The following is a 23,792-nucleotide window of genomic DNA, read 5'->3' on the forward strand; positions in this document are numbered from 1 at the left end:
CAGCGCTAAAAAAAAGCCTTTTCGGGTTGCGAAATTACTCGGGTTACGAACGGAGCGGCGGAACGAATTAATTTCGTAACCTGAGGTAGCACTGTATATAGATACAGTCACACAAGCAAATATAAAGATAGTTGTGTATTGAGAAAAATTCTGGATGCAGATGTCATGGCCTAGATTACTTAATTTTGGCCCGATACAGATGAGCCCTTTGTGATACTAGGATTAGGGACCACATGGCAACCGCACGGTCCCTAACCCTAGTACAGAGTGGTGGCGTAACAATGGCGGCGTCCCATGTATATGGGCACCACCATTGTGACATAAGTGCTACGCGGCGCCCACATGGAGCCATACGCAACTTACATTGCAAGTGCGCCATTGGCGTGCTTGTGACATCCACCCTGCAGCGCAAAAAGAACCTGGTTTTTCCAGATTCTTTTTACTCCAGAGGCAAACCACGTGGTTTGGCGGCTGCGGCTTCCCTCTGGAGGGAATTAGGCCGCTCACAGGCCGCCCCTTTGGGACAGTCTGTACCGCAGCCTTGATTTGAAGGCTACTCATGATCTTTCTGTTGGTAGTTACCTTGTCATTCTGATGAACTGTCTAAATTAGTCCAAGGAAGAAACTAAGTGATACTTGATTGATTGGCATACAGTAGAAACTTTAACAGACTCTACACATGTCTGAACATATTTTAAGAGCAAGATTAATTAACTTAACATGTATGTATTTACAAAGCTACATTTATATGGAGAGATTTTGCATCTCATTATTCATGGGAGGAAAAGGCAAATGGGTTACTGTAGCTTTAGTTCTATCAATTTCTAGCTAAAGAAGAGAAACTCATTTGTAAGAAATACCACACTTCTTACTGGAAATATTGCACAGCCTAAAACATCTTTAGATGGATTTGACAGTTCAGCTTTCAAAAATTTGATCAAAACAATATTTGAAATAACATGCAACTTTAAAATTGATTTTAGTAGCATCAGCACAAGCAAACATTTTACAGGAAAAAGTATCAAGTGTCTACTAAAGGATTAATATGCTTTTCTCTGAAATGTGAATTTTTTTTAAAATGAAAGATTAAAAAAATCTATACAAATACACACATTTTTATATTACAAGTATTCATTAGTAAACATTTTTCTCTCTCAAAAACTGTTCCTGATTCTTTTAATTGCATGAAGTGTTTTTTTTTCAGTCCTCATTTTACTTTTTTATTTTAAATGTGTACACATTGTATTCGAACATTTTATCCATTTTTCATGTTAATACTATGCACATTTTTAAAATAAAAAAAACCTTTTATATAACAGGATTTTGCAAAGTTATTTCTTAAGTAAATTAGAATAATTTCATTTCTTGTATGCTAGACTTTAATATATTTTTGCAAATCCTTTATTACATAATTGGCTGTAACAACTACCCAGACAGTCACTCAATTCAGACAGAAGAAAGAGAACTGAATTTTTAAGCTCAGCTGCTATTTGAAAAAAACCTGTCACCCCATGGCTGAGCTGTTAAGCTCTAAATCAAACACTCTGGAATTCTGGTTTTTCTACGTCGTTGTCACTGCATGACAGTGGCTTACTATTATATGACTCATAAAATGATGTCTGTTTCTTAGCTCTTAGCCAGAAGTATTAGTTAAAAACTGTGCAGGTTTTAAAAAGATGACTGAAGCAAGAATCAGACTTATAAGTGCTTTACCCTTTTCTAAGGAATATTAACTAATGTTGCCCAGAAGAGCTGTCTGTCAGATCCATTACATATCTAACTGGAGCTATGTAGGTGACTCAATCAGAGCTATATATATAAATCGTCAAAGACTATTAGCTTGTTTCATGTGCATTCCAGACGTTACTCTGCTCCTCAGAGTTCAATTCCTTTATTAGGGGCATTCACTCTTTTGCCCAGGACTAGACTGTATGATATAAGTGGAGCTGAGCCCATCTGGAGAATAGTACTAGGCCTGATACAGATGGGCAAAATGGGGCATGGCAGCAGCAATACTAGGGTTAGGGAGTACGCACCATCTGCACGCTCCCTAACCCTAGTCCGTGGCAGCAGCGGTATCATGGCGGCCTCCCTTCCACATGGGGGCTGCCATGATGCCGGCACCACCGCTGAGCTCCCAAACGTGGCACACAGGAAGTTATGTCATGACAGCGTCACTTCCTGGTTGCGGCGCCGTAACAAAGGAGCTCATCTAGGCAGCTCCTTTTTGTTGTGGCACCACAAGCTTCATTCCCGCACGGCAACGAGACGGCTGTGGGAATGAAGCTATGGGAGAAAGGGGGCGCGTGGCCCCTTTCTCCCATGGCTGCACCTGTCGGAGTGTCCTGGGGCATGAAGCCCCAAGGACACCCCTTTTTGGGACCACGGAGAAGCAGCATTTTGCTGCTTCTCCTTGGTCCCAAAAAGCACCAGATTGAGGCCTCTGGGCTGCTGGTGAAGCTGCCCTGCCCCCAACCCAGTGAGAAAAGGGGCGGTCTGTATTTTCAAGTTTGGACTAAAACCTGGAATTCATTTACTACCCCATTAACACAGAAGCCATCAGCCTCCACTGGATACATAGGCATACTGTGTGTTATTCTCCCACTGCAAGTATCAGATGTTTCTACTTTTCACCCTATGAAAATACATTCAAACATTTATTGCACACACCAACAATATATTGAGCAATAGGAAAGCTTGGGCTGCATTTAGTTTCAGTTCTCCCTTATTATGTACATGTTGAAATTGCTATAGAGATTTTTATGCTATAAAGGAGAGGTGGACAGCATACCTCTGTCACCCCATAAATCTTTCAAGACTTTTAAAAATAAAATTCAGAGGTAGGAGAATCATGTCATTTAAAAAGGTACCAATTCAACCCTTACTTTCAAGATTTAACCTTCTGATGGAAAAAGATTGCAACATACTCTTTTATGTAGCTGACACCAGAATTATTTTGCAGCTCTTCTGAAGGCCTAGACAGTACAGTGGACCATTGTTATATGCTGGGGTTTGGTTCCAAGATCCCCCCGTGGGTGTATAACAAAATCCGTGTATGCTCAAGTCCCATTAAACATAATGACATAGCAAAATGGTGTCCCTTATAAATATGGAAAATAAAGGTAAATTTATACTTTTTTGGAACATTTTTAAACCGTGTATAAAAAAATCTATGTATAAGAAGGGCCAACTGTACAAGAGAGAACAGAGGTTATTTAACTGGAGGTACTTTGAATATGTATGCTGCAAATACAAGCGATTTCTCATTTTAAAATGCAGCCTGCTCTCTCAGCAGAAAAAAGTGACTGCAAACTCAGTTTGATTCCAGCTCTGAGCAGAAGCACAACTAACAAAGTGAGGGGAAAGAAAAAGTATAAATTTACCTTTTCTTGGGGTACCAAACCAAAATAGATTACAGTCATCTCTCCAGTTTTGCAGAGTTGGGATCTGTGCCCCTCGCTTATGTGCGAATAGCAAATGGAGGGGGGGAAATGGGGATGACATGCCCACCACCATTCAAGCCAATGGGGCTTGAATATTGGCAGTTTTTGTTTTCTCGGGGATGAAGTGGGTGAGTTTTAGAACAGATCCCCTGCGAAAACGAAGCAGTCACTGTAGTCGCCTAAAGTGCAAACAAAATAGTAGCAAAATTGTTTTTAGAACATTATTAGTCCTAAATCCTTCAGTAACTACAAATTTTGGAGGCTTTGAAGTATGAATTACTTTAGGGTTACTGTAAATGCTCTATTTAAGGGCATAAGGTATAAAGCATTTTGGGAAGGATACCTGAATGTTTCAGGAGCTCAGTCGTATACCGCATTTATCTGGGAGTAAATTCTTCTGGGGTCATGGGGGCTTAGTACTGAGTAAGCATGCATATGCTTAGATTGTAAAATGCATGTGTATTATGGTGACCCCATGGATTTCATAGGGTTTTTCTGGGCAAGGAATACTCAGAAGTGGCTTTGCCAGTTCTTTCCTCTGAAATATAGCCAACAGCATCTGGTATTTGTTGGTCTAAATACTACCCAGTTCTGACCCTGCTTAGTTTCCAAGATCAGATAGGGTTTGGTGCCTTTAGAGTATTTAGGCCCCAGAGGCTATAAAGTAATCAGACTCATTTAATTAACTAACATGAATCATGTACAGTCTATGCAGAAGTTCCAAGTTACTGTATTTAATCTCTGGCTCAGTTTTCTGGCTACTGTAATATAATTCTTACAACTAATTTACATAGTAGGAAATGACAGAAGTACTGTAATAAATAACTATCAGCTTGACTTGCACTGGCAAAAATATATTAATAAGGCTCTTTCATGTCACCTGTGAAATCTGTTTTATACTAAATTTAAAAGCCTGTCATTTGTACTTGTTAGCTCAGAAATATTGTCAATTAGGGATGAATTGACTGCATTTCAGTTTCAGCTCTGTCCATTTGTCATATCAGCTACCCTTCAAAATCAGAACAACATGGAGGTAATCTTCACCCCCACCCCCCAAATCTTCCTGTTGAAATATTGTTGTAATCCCGCTTTGATCCGTCGGGAGAGGCAGGAAAATAGAAATAAAACCTATTATTATTATTATTATTATTATTATTATTATTATTATTATTATTATTATTATTTCCTTTAGTGCAAGCAACTCCCCAGGACTGTTTTTGGATTTAGTATCTTGATATCCATTCAGAATGGTTTTAATTTCTAAAATATTATAGGGCTTGGGATCCCAATATTTGATCTTGACCTCTGCAATCATATTTTTGCCTCCATCTTGAGATCTGTGTCTGGGACTTTCTTCCAAGTTCTGCATGTGAGAGAGGCTTAAAGGTGATGACAAGGGAGAGAGCCTTTTCGACTGTGGCCCCTGTCTGTAGAACATTTCCCCCATTAATGGATTCGTTTGAAAAAACGAATCCATTAATGTCATCATACCAGACATCTTAAACAGTGTGCCATGAATCTTTTATTGTGGTTTCGAAGGCAGGGATGTTAATATATTAGAACATAGCGACCCATTTAGTTTTGCATAGATTGTTACAAAAATGGCAACACTTCAGTTTGGTTGATGGACTTTAATCTGTATTTTTCAAATAAACCCTTCACTGTCAATTTCTGTGGTTACTAACACAGGATGTTTTGTAGGAAAAAAGTAATCAAAGAATATGATTAATTTCTATTTTTAGGATGGCTAGAAAATATGGATTTCATCTGCTTTAACTGCTAAAGGATTTGTCAGTAGCTGAAAGAAAATGAGGACTGGAATGTACAGAACTCACTGGGATTACAGCTCTATATGTTCTTTTCTGGTTTCTCCCAGCCTAATTGCTCCTACTTAGTTGCCTTAGCAGGAGGAAGAGGAGGAAGAAAAGGCAGTCTCAATGGATATCTTCCAGTGATATGTACATTCCTGGGCACCCTGAAAAAGATAAGCAAACTTATACATCTCAGGGAAGAGCAGATAGGCCTCCAGCAAGCAAATGTTGAAGTAATACTTGTAGCTGCCAGGCCAGGTAAAGTGGAATCAAGCTATAAGAAAAGAAATGTCTGCGCCTGTTATGTCATCAGAAGAACAATGATGACAACCTGAATTTAAAAATGAGTTCTGACTAAGGCAGATAATCTGACTCTCTCTTTCTAGAGAAAGCAGTTTGGTTTGTCGTTGACTTCAAGTCAACTCAAGATTTATGCTGACTGCAAGATTTATTCAGATGTTTATTGCTGCCTTCTGCTGAGGCTGAGAGAGTGTGACTTGTCCAAGGTCAGCTGTGGATTTTCATGGCCAATTGCAGATTTGATACCTAATCTCCTGTAATCCTAGCTAAACACTCAAACCACTGTACCATGCTACTGCTTTGTCATACCCAGTTCCAAATCATGCTGTGGAAAGGGATTTGTCCATCACTGGCCAAATCAGAAAAGCACCAGCCCTCCTTCACAGTCAATACTATATGTTATAGTACATTTTCAAAATTGCCAAACCAAGCTCATGAAACATACATTGAATCACACTTGAGGGTTTACTATTAATTTTGGATAAATGGCAAGGGAACTCAGTAGAGAGGCACTTTGAATTTAGATATCATAAGGCATACACTAAAAACTACAATATCCTATAGTGTATTTCTGAGAAATTATTCACAGCACAGGTACTCTTGTGGTACAATCCTCCCATTTTGGACTGCAACGCAAGACCAGTATATGTGAATGGGATCCAAATCAAAAGGTTTTGGTTCATATATGAAGTTTACTCTGAAGGCAAAAACTTAAAACTCCAAAAGACTCTTTTTTTATTGCTGGTGATATTTTAATCAGCATGCACTAGGATGGGACATTTTAGACCCTGACAAAAATTTTATCAGACAAATCTACTGATTTTTGCCCTTTGGATACTTTTTTCTCCCAGCCACTGTAACTTATTGGGGGTGGGGCATAACATCCTATGTAATAATATATATATTGGTAAATCATGGTAACAGTGAAGCAGATGTTATGGGCAGTAAATTGTCAGTGGACTAATCCCATTCTGAGGAATTTAAAATTTCTTCCACTGGAAAGAATTAGAATTCATCCATGTCAGTATATACTTCACACTGTTAGAGGTGTATGGCTGGTTTTGTTTTTAAATTTATTCCACCTTTTATTTTCTCATTTTGGGAGTGTAAACATGTACACTCCTTTGGGCATACAGTATTGTTGTTGTTGTGTGCCTTCAATTCATTTTTGACCCTTTCAAAAATGACCCTTTCATGGGGTTTTCTTGGCCAGATTTGTTCAGAAGAGGTTTGCCATTGCAAATCTGAGGCCGAGAGAGTGTGACTTGCTCAAGGTCACCCAGTGGGTTTCATGGAGCTGGGAATTGAACCTTGGTCTCCAGAGTTATAGTGCAACACTGAAACCACTATACCAGCTTGCTCTAGGTAATCTTACAAGTCCATAATACACTAAAATTTTCACTGGGATCAGAAAATGCCAATTTTAAAAAAAATTCCTGCATGTGAGGTTGAATATTTTTTATTATTTAAATTATTTTAGTAAATCAGTTTCGAGACATTTCGCTATGAAGTGATATGGAAAAGAATATAGAATACACTAGGGAAAATACGAAGTAGTTGAATGTGAACAACCTTTTATCTAAATATTGAAGCAGCAACCTCTGTAAGAGAAAACTAAACTGCCAGTACAAATGTGAAAGTGCTTCAATCTGTTCCAACTAAGAATGGCGGGATACAGACCGTCCAAAAAGGGCAGTCTCCTGCCACCCTAGTTTGCTCCATGAGGGAGCCGTAGAGGACAAACTGTACGGCTCCGTCACGGAACAAAAAGAACCAGCAAAAAGTGGGTTCTTCTTGTGGCGCCTTTGTGATGCCGCAATGTGCCAACGGCACACTTGCGGCGTCACAAAGGCGCCAGGACATGCGGACCCTAAGCGTCCATCACGTCAAAATGGCAGCACTCGTGTGTACAGGACGCCGCCATTTTAACGCCCCCGTCACGTGCTAGGGGTGAGGCCAATATGGATGGTGCGTCCTCGACCAACCCCTATCACGTGATGGGAGTGCTGCAAAGGCCCATATAAATCGGGCCAATGTAAGTAAAGAATGTGCATCCACTACTCTAACATGATTTTGGTAGCATTAATCTAACGTACCATCCGTTCCCTCTGTCAAATCTTTTATCATCAACTTTTTCCAGAAATTCTCTACAGCTGGGGAAAAAAAACTTTCATCCAATTTTCACTGCTACAGATATTCACATGATCATAATTTTGTTCTGCAGAATTAATTTTAGCCCAATTTCTGAAAAGTCAAATCTTGCTAAAACACCTTTTCTTCGCTGAAAATAATTCAAGTGCCTAGTAAATCTGCTAATAACATCTCCATCAGCCCTCACCGACATAATGTTTTCAATTTTTTTCTTAAAGTTGAAATGGCACCCTGTGAATCACAAGGGAATCACATTTAGAAGAAATTGCTAATCTTTATCCTGTGAGGTAGCAGCTGGGGCAGGTTTTCATCCTAAACTAAGAAATACCTTTTTAGCATTAGTTCATTATTTCTTTGTAAAGATTTCATTCTATATTACAAAACCACAAAAATTCTGGTTATTTGTTCCAAATCTTAACTTGATGCATGCAACTTTACTGAACATTTCTTTCTTTTTTAAAACATGACTGAAACTATTGCTATCAAAATCATAATTTCACACCACTCATTTTTTACTAAAGTAAAAACAAATATAAAGATAACACTTTTAACATCTATGTAGCATACAAAATATACACTTGGGATCCCCAGGGTGTATAAAAAATATACACACTGTGAATACCTACTACCAGTTCTGGCTTTTTACGCCAAAGCGAATGGACACTGCACAAGAAAAAGAGGCTGTACTCTTACATTGCTCCAATTAAGTGACTCTAGCTCTTTGAAAATTCTTAATGCATTATGTCTTCTACCATCAGATAGACTGTTTTGTACATCATATACCCATTCGTTTTCTAGAACCAATCAAGTATTATTGTTCACAGTTGTTCTGAGACCTGATCTGAACAGTTGTCATGGGAGGGTTTTTAGGCTGAACACTAAGGTTTTGTATTTTGGCTACATCTACTCATACTACATTGGGAGCTGCTTCTAGAGTTGCTTAGCTCTGAGAAGCGACCTGAGGGTTATCTTTTGGAAAAGAAAAGCTCAAGACGCCTAGCTGCATGCAGAGAGCCTACATTACCAATTGGGTTAAAGCCCAATGATACAAAGGTAAAATAAGTTCTGTATCATTCCACTAAAGTAACTAATCAAATATTATTGTGGGGTACTTTAAATATGCAGAATACATTATTAGTATGTACAGGATGTATTGCTATCAAAATATTCTCCATATAATATAAGAAACCAAGAAGCTGGTATTGCTTGCCATATTACTCTTTTAGTTCTTTCTTAGGTAAGCTACAGCAGTGTCACCCTCACAAACTACAGAGCTCCCAATTTACCAGTGAGACACAGTGTTGGGCTCATTGTGGAATCTCCAAATACAGTAGCATCTCATGTGAGCCACTGTTCTTTTTCTTTGCTATATTCTTCAGACCACTTCCGAGTGAGCTCCAGATAAATATTTGGTTTATGTGGCTGATAGTCTAAATAGGTTGTCTTCCCAGTCTTCTTTGGAATGGCCTTTTCAATCTGAGTGCCTTCATGCCATTCGTTGAAAGAGGTGATGGAAATTATTTCAGGTCGTACTAGAAGTGCTGCACTGAATGCTGTCTCATAGTACTTGCCATTGACGCGGTTCCGTGTATTGTGGTTGTTCCATGGTCGGATGCTGGTGTCTATGTAGCCAGGGCCCACACTTGGAATAAACATTAAGTTTTTTGTGTCACAAAAAGCTTTCAGACTTGGCCAGTTATGGTGGCTTGAGCCGTAAGAGAATCCATTTGTGGCAAAATATGTATAAATTCCATCAAAGCCACTTCTGTAGATTTCATGCTTGTGTTTTTCTTCTACAAGAAGGGCAATGAATAAGCTATCATACGGTGTATTTCGTATACTTTGGGATCCTGATATAGTAAGCAGATTTGCCCATATTTCAGGGATTGTTATGTAAGAATCATAAACATAAAACATAGGAAGAGTTCTACCTGTGCTGACTTTATGTCTGTAAAACGCTGGATGGCTTCCATATCTACAAAGCAAAGAATTAGATAAAATAAACATTATTTATACTTCTTCTTAAATGTCAGAAGATGTTGTGTAAATTCCATGCCCCTTCCCAATTATATTTTGCTGAAATGGGGAGTCTAGAGATAGTATAATTTACATTTGACAATGTTGTTACATAAAACACATTCTAATTAAATTAGTTTTCCTCATACCATGACAATGTAGGAGCTTATCAGATAAAGAAATAAGCCAGCTTATCTCTTCTGCATTCTTTTCAGGATCTGGGCTGCCCCCGGATGTTATTAGACCTAAACTGCTGCCGATCTAGTTGTGATGCTGCCACCCGGATGCATCCCGGGTTGAAGCCTTGCTCAGCCGGCCACTTTTTGAAAGTCAGAAATTTTCTGACTTCAAAAAAGTGCTGGCTGAACGAGGCTTTGACTCGGGATGCATCCAAGTAAAGGCATCATGGCTAGATCAGCAGCTGTTTCGGTCTGATAACATCCGGGGGCATCCTGGATTCTGAACTGAATGCAGAAGAGGTAAAACGGCTTATTTCTTCATCTGATAAACTCCAAAATTACTCCACTTCTAATCCACATTTCATTACCTTTCACTTACTCCAGGCTCACTAAAGAAGGCAGATAATGAAGCTTACCACACAGGTCTTCTGGGACGTTCTCAGAACGGCCCGGTAGGAAACAGAATGAGTGGGGGACGGATTTTACCGCACACTCCAGTCCCTCACTCGTTCCGTTCCCCCTCTCTTCTGTCCCCATTCCGTTCCAGAGGGAACGCTTTTTGAGAACTGTTCTGAACAGTTCTCAAAAAGTCCCCCCTCTGGAACGGATTGAGAACGGAAGAGAGGGGGAACGGAACGAATGAGGGACTGGTGTGTGTGGTAAAATCCATCCCCCACTTGTTCCGCACTCGTTCCTGCTCCTTCCGTTCCGTTCTCAGAACGGACCCAGGAGGACCTGTGCGGTAAGCTTCAGAATGAAGGACTATGACATAGAAATACTAGATAGAAATAAAAATGAGAGAACAATTCACAACAGTACCAAATCTTTGTTTCCTACAAGAAATGTATGTTGATAAAATTTGATAATATGGTGTGATGCACAACAAAAACAAAATCTCATGGAGAACGAGATGAAGCAATCAGTGATATGGTTTTCCCAGGAAAAGTAGAACTGGAGTTTTCCAGAAAGTGTTTCAATGGTCTAAATAATGTTATCTGATTTAGAACATTTGGTTTGAATAATGTATTCAAGGGTTTAAATGAAAATATTTCATTGGAATATCTGTTATTACATAAGAGAATAGCATATACTCCTCTTATATTTAACAAAAAATGGCTATGCCTGAAATAACACTATGGCTGGCATTTTGTTCAGAAATTACAATATCATAGGTCTGCCTTACACCATTGCAATTCATTTTTATGCAACAATGGATTTCAAGAACAGCATTTTTTTTGTCTTAATTATGAAACTTAAAAATTCTTCATTTCCTGGAGTAACCACATGGCCAGAAGGAGAAGGGGCCAGCATGCATGACTTTTCCTCCAGAACCACATCCTGACAAAATGTAGGCTTGGTACTAACATCATCTTAACCCCCCCCCCCCCCCGCAATATGATTTTTAACATCTTTACCTAATGAAGAAGCTAGTGAAGCTTCAAATGCTCCAATTGTGTTTTTTGTTTTTGTTTTTTGTATTTGGTTGGCCCTAATAAAGATATTACTGTTTTGTGGATTTTGGATGTTATTGTATTTTGCTACAAGGTCAATGCAGCTACCCCTGGATATGTTTTATGCTTTGTTTGAGCTGTTGTAATGCAATCAGCCATGTTAGATGGGCTAAATATGGGATATAAAGATCTAATTACTCTTCTATGGAGACAAGTATTGACAAACTCTAGTGCTGTACATATCCCCACCGAGCCAGTCCTCAAAGAGCCAGTGTGCTTTACCAATATGAGTGCGGGATTCGATTCCCAGCTTGGCCATGAAAACCCACTGGGTGACCTTGGGCGAATCACACACTGTGAACTCCAGAAGATCCCATGATAAATTCACTTTAGGGCTGGCATAAGTTGGAAATGACTCACAGGCACAGAACAACAAAATATATATCCCACATATCTCTGGAAGTGATATTTCAAGTATATCTGAAAGTTCTTACTTGTCTATGATGTACTTGACATTGCTGTACATATTGCGATCATCTCTATCTTTATATGGCTCAATATGGAAAGTGACCTAAAAATGGAAAATTGATAGGCAATTTTTAAAAACGAACTGACTCAAAATAGAAGATCACAGTCAAATTTACACTACCCACTCTATTCTCTCTATTTAAAGGGTTTAGAGATGACTGAGTTCTTTTGCACATCATCCATTCACAAAAGAGGAGCATCAGGAAAATAGGAAAAAGCCATTGTTTACAGTGAGATGGGGAACTATGCAGTCCCTGCTCACATTTTTTTCAGCTACTACCCTTCTGTTCTGCAAAAACCTACTCCAAATAGCTAAAAATGTTGCTTCAGGGTGTTCTGACCCTAGGAGAGCAGGACTCCCTGCCAAAACAGCTCTCCAATGATTAGGCATGATGAAATGTCATGTTTAATCACAAAAGTCAAAAGTTCTGGGCTTTGAAGCATACCCAGTCCTAGTTTATAGAAATGTAAAAAGACTTTGGAGAAAAAGCTAAATGTGTTCAGGCAAGCTAGGCAACTGGTGATGAAAAAGGAAGTAAGAGAAAGCCCATTCATACAACACTGGCTGTAGTCTATGAGTTTGGCTAGAGTAGTGATTTACAGTATAATCCAATATGCATCTGTTCAGGGAAAGTAATAAATCCATTTCTACTGCAAAACAACCAGAGCAGAACAGAAGGATGTCAACATCTTGAAAAAATTAAGGAACAGAAATTAGGTAATCTGATCATGTCTAACAACAGTAATACTGGTTTGGAATGCCTACCAAGAAAGATGCAGAAAAATATCCATGTCTCATTTTGCCATGCACAAACAGCACAATACTTGGTTCCAGGTACCAATGAATCCACAAGTACATCTCAGTGAATTCAAATGGCACAGGTAACTGACCAAAACAGTGCAGATACTGACCTTGGAGTAAGTTCCACTGTGACCAATGGGACTTGCTTCTGATTAGATATGTATAGATTATATTGCAATTTGCTTTCTAGCTTCAAAGGTACATGGTCCTCTGTTAAACTTGACCAAATGGACTGAGCTGCCTTGGAATCAATTTGCATGTCCTTGCCTTACAAAACATAAAAATGCAGCATTACACTATTAAAACTTCTTTTCTGAAATGAAAGCACACATGAAAGCAACTTTCAAGATGCACCTCCTATCTGCATCTCTGCAGAAATAAGTCCCAATAAATTCTGTGTAAATGGAAGTAAGATCACAACTTAAATTCCGTTAATACAAAAATACACAAAGCTTCAGAATGGTCAATTCATTATTAAGTGACACTCACCTTTAATTTGTACTTATCTGCAATATCCAAAATAGCTGGCACGAGACCATCAGTAGGTTCTCCATTTTCATCAGCCATACCAGATGGGTACCAAGAAAGAGCCAGCACTCCTAATAAACAAAACATACACTTATTTTATATATGTTAAAGAGGTCAATTGGATGGCTAATAAAACTGCTACTAACTTTGACAACAAGCTTACTGGAGATAGGTCAGACTGAGCAGATGTACAGGGGAGATGTACAGATATTGGCAGAGGAGGGGAAATATCAGCTGTAGTGATCCGGTGACATGCACAGAAAGCTCCATGGGTGGAAACTCCCTGGGAATAGCCCCTATTCCCACAGGTTGTTTGGGAGGCATGGCTTTTCAGGTATGCCAGACAGTAAAGACAAACAAACAAAACCAGCCCCGCATACTACTTTTGTCCTGACAAATGCATGTTGACAAGGCTTGATATGCTGTGGTGGATGTGACTGAACTACTTGTCTCAGTTATCCTCTGGACTGCTTTGGTTGCAACCTCTTTGTGAATGGCGTTTTAACCTCATTCTTAGATTTATCCTCAGATGGTAGAAAAATATAGGCTTGTGCACATTCCATGCCTAATTGTTGGCTTGGAACTTTACTGCACAGAGGACTGTAGTAAGGAAAAAAATATCGCAAGTGAAATAATTCCTAGTCACTTTTTGGTGGGAATGAAGGTTCAGTCACCTCCATGTGTGCCCCCAAGGATACAAGCTGAAGGGACTCTGATGGGGAAGAGATGCGTAGGTTGTATTTTTTTGGTCCAAAGGTTGAGAAGCAATATTGGCAATTTGTCATGCAAGGTAAAGGTAGGCTGTTGTATCTTATGAGAGGTGGGAAACAAAGGGTACACAAATGCATCTCTTTCATTGTCTTAAAAAGGTGCATTCATAAATACGGTAGTTACTGTTCTTAGAAAACATCAATAGACAATCCCTTCATCTTTTATGTTCCTCCCACTGTTCCCCACAGTGCAGATGGACATTCAGCCAGGCAAGAAACTGACAATAAATAGGTGGAATGAAATCTGTTGCTAATCAGAGTGGGACAAGGAAACAAGCGACACAGCAAACTAGGATGTGAAGTTTCGATGAAATGAAAGATTCCACTTTGTACAAGCTATGGGTGACAAATCAGCTTTGAACCACAGTCAATGCCCAAAGAAACTATGATTAACAAGTTAGGCGCGTTCCGGATGGGCCCTATTGGGTGCCGTCATTACGCGCGAGGGGCAGTGCTTCCTGATGCACCTTGCCCCTCGCACATAATGAGGGCGTCAAAATGGCGGCACCCTATACGGATGGGTGCCGCCATTTTGACGTGACAGATGCCTATAATCTGCACGTCTCAGCGCCCTTGTGATGCCGCACGGGCGCCATTGGCGCCTTGTGACATCACAACGGCACCGCAAGAAGAACCCACTTTTTGCGAGTTCTTCTTGCTGTGCTGGGGAACCACGCAGTTTGTCCGCTGCGGTTCCCTCACGCAGCAAACACGGGCGCCGGCAGACCACCCTTTTGGGTGGTCTGTAAAGCACCTTAGTTTGGGTTCAAACCTATTAACAAACCAAACTTTAGGTAAAAGAACAGGCCAAATCTAAAGTAAGGAGGTAATAGATGAATTTACTTTCTATACTGCTAGCTTCAAGATATTTTTATCAGCCCTTGAACAAGCGACATTTATGATTCACTGAAGATTCATATATCAAATGGATGAAAAATTAATAAAGCGATAATGTTTTAAAACCCCTTCCATATAGTTCAGTTTCAGCACGCACAAAAAAGTGAGTAATTTGCTGAAAATAACTGAACTCAAATAATTTAATGTCATCTTAAAAATACCTATTTACCAATGGAAGCTGAGCGCATCTGTTTCATGTGAGCTTCGATGACAGAAGGGTCCTTGGAGCTGTATGGCCCAAGTTCAGGATAGAAGCTGGATCCAATATCTTCTGGAGGATTGTGTCTTCCCTTTGGATAACCGCTTGCAATTTTGGGATCCCAATGTGTCAACAGTGGATGATTCCAGTGAATATATTTTCCATCAAACTGTGGAGTCCCAAACCAGCTGTAGTAGAACACATGGAAGTTGTAATTTGGAGATGGTAGATCTTCCTCTACTCTTCCTGTTGGCATTTTATCATTTATTGTCAGATCATTTAAATTTTTGGCATGCGTGAAGCTATCTTCTTTAGCTTTCTTCTGCAGACTGAACTTATTTTTAAAATATTTTGTTTGCTGTTGAAAATCTGGCAAAAGGCCAATACCAAATGGATCTCCAAACCCAGCTCTTTCAGGTCTCAAAGTTTTCAAGGCCATCATTATGGAGCAAATAAATAAAATAAAAAGCAACAAAATGATGCATGTTCTCCTGCGAAATCTTGCCATGATGTCATGTTAGTTCATGTAGGAGATTTCTACCTGTCATTAAGTGAAAGAAAAATAAAATGTTTAATCATCTTCACAAGAATACTTAAAAGGTTCTGGCTATATAGACAGTAAAACATAAGGCTACTCCTCTTCAAAGGCTGCAGATATAATAATGCCATATAATGATTATGAGACAAAAAAAGAAGGATAAGGGAATAAGCAAGAAAGCACCTCAGCAGCTTAAATAGAGAGATAGGCAAGACTGTTCTTTTCCTTGCCTTTTTTCTTGCAGGGAAGGAGAGGGTGCACCATTCCAATGACATTTTTGATCTCTCAGTCAGTGGCAGAAGAGTCTCCCTTCAGTTGCATGGCCCCATGTAACTAATTTGAGGGGTTGGTATCTCGCTTTTGCCTATCTCCTGCTCTGATCTTGAATGGAATTTCGCTTCTCTCATTGGTACTTTTTTTAGACCCGAAGATGGTGAAAAGCAGGAATGTATGGATGCAACTTAATTTTGTTCAAGAACGACTGCCGTTGTTCTGCACAGTGCTCAGTGGCACACACACCTCTGTTGGTCCCTCTGTTGGTTTCAGAGGATACAAGCTAGAGAAAGGAAAGGAAAAACTAAACCTTTCCTGTAGGGAAGGTATGATTTTCCAGGTGGAGTCTCACTTAGAGGCAAAAGGTAAAGGTGACAGAACTAAGGTAAACATAAATTTTCCTGCTATATAATGGGTTTCCAGTTGAAAAATGATGCTTAATGTGAACTGACACAAGCATTAGTGCTCGTGATCTGTGGGTGAGAAATGATGTACACTGCTTTGAATTTTTTGGAGGCAAGTGGTATATAAATGTGCTAATAAATATTCATGATTAAAGCTATAACTACAGATTTGTGGGACTATAAGCACACACTAGTGTACACAGGAAAGGCAAGCAAAATACTGAGATGTCATATTTAAAGAGAAAAAGTTGTATAATAAATACCTGTTTTGACACTTTTTATCAGACCACAGATGGATAGTCCCACCTAAGGTAGACCCATTCAACACATAGGTACATCCCACTGATTCAAACTGTCTGCTCAAAACTAACAACAGGTTTAGGCCATTATGAGAAGCTATGCTGTACCTCAGGATGCAAGAGAAATCTACAATTTTCTTACAGTCTCCAAAATAAATGTGCAGAGATGATCACATTCTCCTGAGTTGCAGACTTGTATTTATGGATCAAACAGATCTTTGTCATAATAAAAATAATATTTGTCTAATTGCTGGGTATATTCTACACAAGTGGGAAATAATGGAAATTTCATACTGAATAAAGGATTCAGCATTCCTAGCCTTAGCATTAATTAAAAAATGCCTCATACATAATCTTGTATCTACTCACAAGTAAGCCATACTGCCTTCTAGCAGAGAATAGTTGCTCTAATAGCAAGATACACTGGGTAGAATTAGCTTCTGGTTATTAAAATAAGCTTGAAGAAAGTAGGTATCATTAAATTACAAAAGCCAAAGCAAAGCTCCAGCTCTAACCCTATGTATATATTTACTTTTCTGAGGGATATTTCTTATTGCTTTTGAGTAAACATGTAAAGAATTGCATTGCTTGTAAAGAAATAGGACTTCAAAGATCTGTTTAACTTCTTGCCCCTTCCTATGTCTTCAGCTGCCCTGAAGAATACAGGAAGTTTGTGTGTGTGTAGTGCCTTCACGTCACCTGTCAAATTATAGTGATCCTATGAATTTCATAGGATTTTCTTAGGCAAGGAATACTCAGAGGTGGTTTTGCCAGTTCCTTCATCTGAAATGTAGCTACAGTACAACCTGGTTAAATAGAAAGACAGAGCAAGCCTAAATGTGCCTGTGGAGGGGGCACACAAGAAGTAAAATTATCTGATAATTCCAGAGTTATGGCAGCAGTGTATACATGTGTAAGTATGTGTGAAGAAAGGACTCTACTGGGATCTTTTTCTTTCTTTCTATTTACCCCATATTGAAACTGGATGAGGCAGGTTATCTATAGCAGTCAGGGCTGGTATAGATGAGAAGCCATATCTAAGGAAATAGGACTGCAGGAGTACCAAAGGCACACTCTACATCTGGTTTGGAAACACAGCGAGCATTAAATCCATGCTTGAGGAGATTTTTATGAGCTGCAGTAAACTACAAGTAAACCCAGCATTATCAGTAGTAATCTTATCATTTTTTTTTTTAAAAATTGTTTTACGTATTATGCCCCTTTATCTTGCATTTGTCTTATGATGGTTGTGTGTTGTTGTTTTAGGTGTTCCCTGATAAAACTATAATTAAAAAAAGTATGGCAAAAGAAGGAAAGACTATAGGGATGAAACCTGATAAGAGACTGGTGAGATAAGAAGGAAGCAATTTATTCTCTGGGCAGAATAAGAAGCACCACAAATGTTAGGCTGATTTCTAAATATAGTCCTTTATCACTGAGGACATGGGAAAGCTTGTCACACAGAGACACACAACGCAGAGACGTACAAGACACAAGTAATTCATCACTGGCAAGTCCATCTACTGTCTGCTAAGAGCCAGCAGAAAGCAGGTTAAGTAGACGGAACCTGAATGTTCTCCATCTCAGCATATGCTATATAGCTATTTTAAAAAAAACATAAGCAGGGGAAGAACGGATGTTGTTTGCAAGTTTAAGAAACAGTTAAACATTCAACATTCCCACCCTTTCAAGATTTATCCTCAGATGCTAAAAAAATAGGATAGGCTTGTGTACACACCAGGTTCCTTTTGCTTTACAAATACTAAGATCTATTTCTTAGGCAAGGAATACTCTGAGGTGGTTTTGACAGTTAATTCCTCTGAATGTACCTTCGTATTAAAAATACCAGTGCGACTTCTTACTGACAAGCATCCTTTCCTGGAATAGAATCTCATAAGAATCCATTCCTGGGGGGAAACCACCAGGAAGACATTTTGGAGATGTTTTACTCGTTGGGTGTTTAATCACTTCGGTCCATATTGTTAGAAATAACCAAATGCATATTTAGTATACTAAGCATTAGGAGTGATCCGTAGTATATGGTGCATAGCTACCTACAGCAATGCCCTAACAATCTAAACACAAAAAAAGGACGAAGGATAAAGTCAGTTGGTTGGCATTACATCTGCTGCAGAACAGGCTAAAATGAGCCCTCTCATACTTGACCCTCTCTATATACAGAAACACCATGTATAACCTTGAAAATATACAACATATACCTTTGCCACTTCAATCCCAAAAGGGGCGCAAGAGCTTGTAACTGGCTTGTAATGGCAACAGTTGATCTTTCGAGGAGAGGCCCACCTAATCTATTTTTATCTCTGTGTATGCATCAGCTTTTCTCCAAGGCCCTTAAAATCATGATCACACTTCCCCTTCTTGTTTTTCTGTGCCACCAAATTGTTTCTGGTTTATGGTGACACTATCATATAGTTTTCTTGGCAAGAGCTGTTCAGAGAGGGTTTGCATTTGCCTCCCTGTGAGTCTGAGAATGTGTGACTTGCCCAAGGATACCAAGTGGGTTTGGAAATCCCAGGTATCCTGAGCACTGTTCTTCAGCACCACATCTCAAATGAGATCCATTGCAGAAATAATCCAGTTTGAGACTGCTTTAACTGCCCTGGCGCAGTGTTAGGGAATTCTGGGAACTGTAGTTTTGTGAGACATTTAGCTTTCTCTATCAGAGAGCTCTGATGCCATGAGAAACTCAATTTCCAGGATTTCCTAGTATTGAGTCAGGGCAGTTAAAGTGGTCTCAAACTGGATTATTTCTGCAGTGTGTTTTGGATCTAAGTTGATTTTCTTCCTACCAGCTTTCTTCACTGTCCAGCTCTCACAGCCCTATATGGCAATACGATGGCTTGAACAATTCTAACTTTAGTGTTCAGCTGTATATCTTTACATTTTCCTTCTATACCTCTTCCTTTGTTGTTGTTGTTGTGTGCCTTGAAGTCATTTTGAACTTACAGTGACCCTAAGACAACCCTATCATGGGGTTTCTTGGCAAGATTTGTTCAGAGGCAGGGTGACTGGAGGTCCTCCTTTTCCAGGACATGCCCTACATTTCAACCTTCAATCCAGGAGGAATTCTGAAATGACTTGCCCAGGGTCACCCAGTGAGTTTCATGGCTGAGCTGGGACTCGAACCCTGGTCTCCAGGGTCCAACTCTCAAACCAGTACGCTACACTACTTTTTTCCAATTGTTCTTTTAAACCGTAAGCCTCTCTGAGTTCCAGTTCTGGGAGAAAAGCAGGATACAAACAATAATAACAACTTGTCGCTGTTGTTGTGTGCCCTCAAGTTGTTTCTGACTTGTGGCAACCTGATCATGGGGTTTTCTTGGCAAGTTTCTTCAGAGGAGGTTTTCCATGCTTAAGGTCACCCAGTGGGTTTACATGATGACTGAGCGGGGATTTGAACCCTGTTCTCCAGAGCTGTAGTCTAACCCTCAAACCACTGGGCCAAGCTGGCTGTCACTACATAATAAATAAACCCCACTGCCTTTCCTCAGTGGCGACCGAGGCAATTTGGTTCTCCCAGACACCGGGCAATTTAATGGTTTTTCATTCTTTATTATTATTGTGATGATTTAATAAGTTTTTATCTTGCGGGCTGCCTTGCTTTTCTTTTTGGGAGGAAGGCAGCAGAGAAGTGAAATAAGTAAATAATAAAGGTGGAGTTACAACTAGTCACTCTGCTCAGAGGAGGCTTGCCATGGCCTTTCCCCTGAGGCTGAGGGACTGTGACTTGCCCACGGTCTCCCAGTGGGTTTTGGGGACCCTTGGCCCCCAGAGTCCTAGTCCAACGCTCAAACCACAATATGGCACAATATATCTTTTGGACTCTTCTTTTAAACTGTAAGCTGCTCTGCGTCCCAGTTTCGGGAGGAAAGCGGGAGACAAACATAATTATGTATGTATGTATGTATGTATGTATATGTATATTAATATAAATGAATATGAAATATATTCCACATTATTTAAAATATAACAATAAAATCCCTCTGCTGTTTCCCAGGGGCCCCTGAGGCAAAGCAGGCTACAAATATATATATATATATATATATATGAATATAAAGTTTATTATACATTATTTAAAATAATAATAATAATATCTCAATGCCCTTCCCAGGGGTCCCTGAGGGCAAGTAAGATACAAATATAACAACAATAATAATATATATAATATAAATGAATATGAAATATATATTTTAAATAACATTATTTAAAATAATAATATCCCCCTGCCCTTCCCAGGAGCCCCTGAGGCAAACAGGATACATACATATATGAATATAAATATAAATAATAATAATAATAGTCCTATCCCCCTGCCCTTTTCCAGGGGCCCCTGGGGGAGGGCAGTGGAATATTATTATTATTACTATTATTATTATTTAAAATATATATTTTATATTCATTGGTATTAATTATGCATTAATTTATGTTAAATGTACATATTAATTAATTAATATCAATTGCCAGGGGCAGTGGGGTGACACAGAGCACTAAGTGTGGATGGACTGGCGGGGAAAGGGGTGCTGCTGCTCCACAGAGGAGGACCGCTGCCTTTCCCCTAATGCTGGCTGAGCCACTGCTAGCCATTTGCGGGCCCGAACAACCCCGCTGTTTTCATGAAACAGGGGGAGAGCCAGGCGCCCCAGAGGCTGACGGGAAGGAAGGTCGCCAGCAGCAGCACAAGAAGCCGCCCCTGCTGCCTCGCTCGCGCACACGCCTCCCGCCCCCCGCCCAGGACCCCCGCCCCCTCCCTCGCGCCCCCGTCTCCCCTAGCAACCAACCAACCAACCACAGGCCAGGGCGCCTGGCTCCTGCAACCCCCCCAACCCCCTTTTTTAAAACTCACCCGTCTGCTCCGAATGGGGGACCTGGGCAAACTTGAGAAGACGGTCAGGGACATGCCGGATGGCTATTGGTGGGGCTGCGTGGGAGGGTAAGGGTGGGGTTACCTCCAACGGAACGCTCAGAGGAGAGCAAGGGGTAAAGTCTTACCACCCCCCGCAACCGCTTGGGCTCCCCCTATAGTTATTGCCGAGCTTGCGGCGGCGGCGTCCCTCCTCTGGGCGCGCATGCGCACAAGCGAAGGATGAAGCCGCCCCGGGTGCCCTTTCCTCCTGTCAGGGGAATGCAGCAGGGTTGTTTGCGTTTTACCTCGCGCTCCTCCAGTGTAGAGCAACCCAACTACAAAACGGTCTCGCGCTGTATTATTATCGGGTGCCGCGCGCGCGAGCGCGCCCCTAAAAGCAGTTGGGGACTGCGGCGCATGCGTAGTGCGTTTGGAGTGAACCAAGATCCTTGTGAATGTGGAAAGTGCTCTGATCCTTGGCTTCACTCTCCCCCCCCCCCCCCCACTTGGGAGAGAGAAAACCCCATGGACCCCTTTCTAAACTGCTCCATTCCTGGGCTTACCTCAGGACAGGAGGAGGAGGAGGAGGGTGTGCACACCCTCCCCTGCCTTTTTGTTGTTGTTGTTTTCCTTTCAGAATAGGGAAAATGGTGAAGGAATAAAGACCCCTTGAGTTATTCTAGCTTGAGTTCTTGTGGGTTTCAAGCCACTCCTTCCATTTTCATTCGAGGGGTGGCTAAAGGTATAAACTGAACAGCTGGAAATGGCCACTGATGCCAAAACAAGCCAAATAACCCCATTGGGATACCTTGGACAAGCTGAGAACAATGTTTCAGAATGTGAATACAGTATGTCAAATAAAGCCATCTGGAAAAGAATGCAACGGCCTTGAAAACTAAATTCTGGGAAGGTCATGTCCAACAAAGTTTGCAACACAAATTACATCCATCCCACACAAACTCCACACAAAACAACTTGTTCTGGAATACATCTATTCTGGACAACAGCCTGGAACATCCATTTTTACAAAAAGAAATGTCCCATTCAACAACGACTGCATCCACACTGCAGAAACAATCCTGTTTGACAAGTCTTTAGCTGCCCTGGCTGAATGCTATGGAATTCTGGGAATTCTCCAGAGCCACAGCAAATTATAGTTCACAGAATTCCCTAGCATTCAGCACGGTCTCGAACTGGATTATTTCTGCAGCGTGTTTTGGACTTCTGTCTCCCAGAGTCAAACCACACTGGCCCAATAGCCATTGCAATTTGAACAAATATGCTACACAACATAAGCGTTGCTATTGTTAACTGCCACCAAGTCAGCTTCAACTTAAGGTGACCCTATGAATGAGAGGCCTCCAAGTCATCCTATCCTCAACAGCCCTGCTCAGGTCTTGCAGTCTCAGGGCTGTAGCTTCCTTGATTGAGGCTATCCATCTAGAATGAAGTCTTCCTCTCTTCCTACTGCCTTCTACCTTACCAATTATCTTTCCTAGTGAGTCATGTCTTGTCATGATATGGTCAAAGTACAACAATCTTGGTTTAGTCAGCATGATTTCAAAGAAAAGTTCAGACTTCAATTGCTGTAGGAGCCATTTATTTGTTTTTTGGCACTCACTGCTCCTCAGAAATCCTATCCAGCACCATGTTTCAAATGATTTTATTCTCTTCCCATCCACTTTCTTCAATGTCCAGCTTTTGCCACCATACATAGAAATGGGAAATACATTGGCTTAGACAATCCTGACCTTAGTATTCAATTATATACCTTTACATTTCAGGATCTTGTCTAATTCCTTCATTGCTGCTCTTCCAAGTCCTAGTTTTCTTCTGATTTCATGACTGCATGATTCTGATTAATGACTGAGCCAAGGTTTTGAAAACCCTGAACTATTTTGATGTCTTCATTGTCTACTTTAAAGTTATGTGAATCATCTGTGGCCATTATTTATGGGTTTTTTTTATTCAGCTGTAAATCTGCCTTTGCACTTTCTTCCTTGACTTTCTTCTAGAGTCCTTCCAAATCTTGGCTATTTTTGGCTAGCAGTATGGTTTCATCGGCATATCTTAAATTGCTGATGTTCCTTCCTCCAATTTTCACGCCTCCTTCCTCAGAGTCTAATCCTGCTTTACATATTATGTGTTCTGCGTACATATTAGATGGAGTGATAAAATGCAGCCTTCCCTGGTCCCGTTGTCAACTGGAAACCATTCTGTTTTTCTGTATGCTGTCCTAAGAGTAACCTCTTGTCTTGAGAACATGTTCTCATAAAATACTGATTATATCATAATATCATATCAAAACACTACATCAAAAATATGTCTCTGATATTAAA

At 40.2% G+C, this 23,792-nt stretch overlaps 1 protein-coding gene across 4 annotated transcripts; it reads right to left on the minus strand.

The window, feature by feature from the left end:
* Positions 1-215: 215 nt before the first annotated feature.
* MANEA (mannosidase endo-alpha) lies at positions 216-21,787 on the minus strand. Of its 4 annotated transcripts, XM_042463881.1 has the most exons (6): positions 21,454-21,667; positions 15,046-15,616; positions 13,171-13,280; positions 11,846-11,922; positions 9,637-9,680; positions 216-5,418 (listed from the first exon to the last, which is right to left on the minus strand). In XM_042463881.1, exons 2-6 carry the CDS (start codon positions 15,581-15,583, stop codon positions 5,378-5,380), a joined length of 810 nt encoding a protein of 269 aa, XP_042319815.1. In that variant the 5' UTR covers positions 15,584-15,616; positions 21,454-21,667; the 3' UTR covers positions 216-5,377. The 4 variants fall into 4 exon arrangements, with proteins under 4 accessions (XP_042319815.1, XP_042319806.1, XP_042319789.1 ...); XM_042463872.1 differs by lacking the exon at positions 21,454-21,667 and adding an exon at positions 21,759-21,787 and having other exon boundaries at positions 216-9,680; XM_042463855.1 differs by having other exon boundaries at positions 216-9,680; positions 21,454-21,666.
* Between the last annotated feature and the right edge of the window lie 2,005 nt (positions 21,788-23,792).

This window comes from Sceloporus undulatus, chromosome 1, assembly GCF_019175285.1.
Source record: "Sceloporus undulatus isolate JIND9_A2432 ecotype Alabama chromosome 1, SceUnd_v1.1, whole genome shotgun sequence".
NCBI classification, from domain to species: Eukaryota; Metazoa; Chordata; class Lepidosauria; order Squamata; family Phrynosomatidae; genus Sceloporus; species Sceloporus undulatus.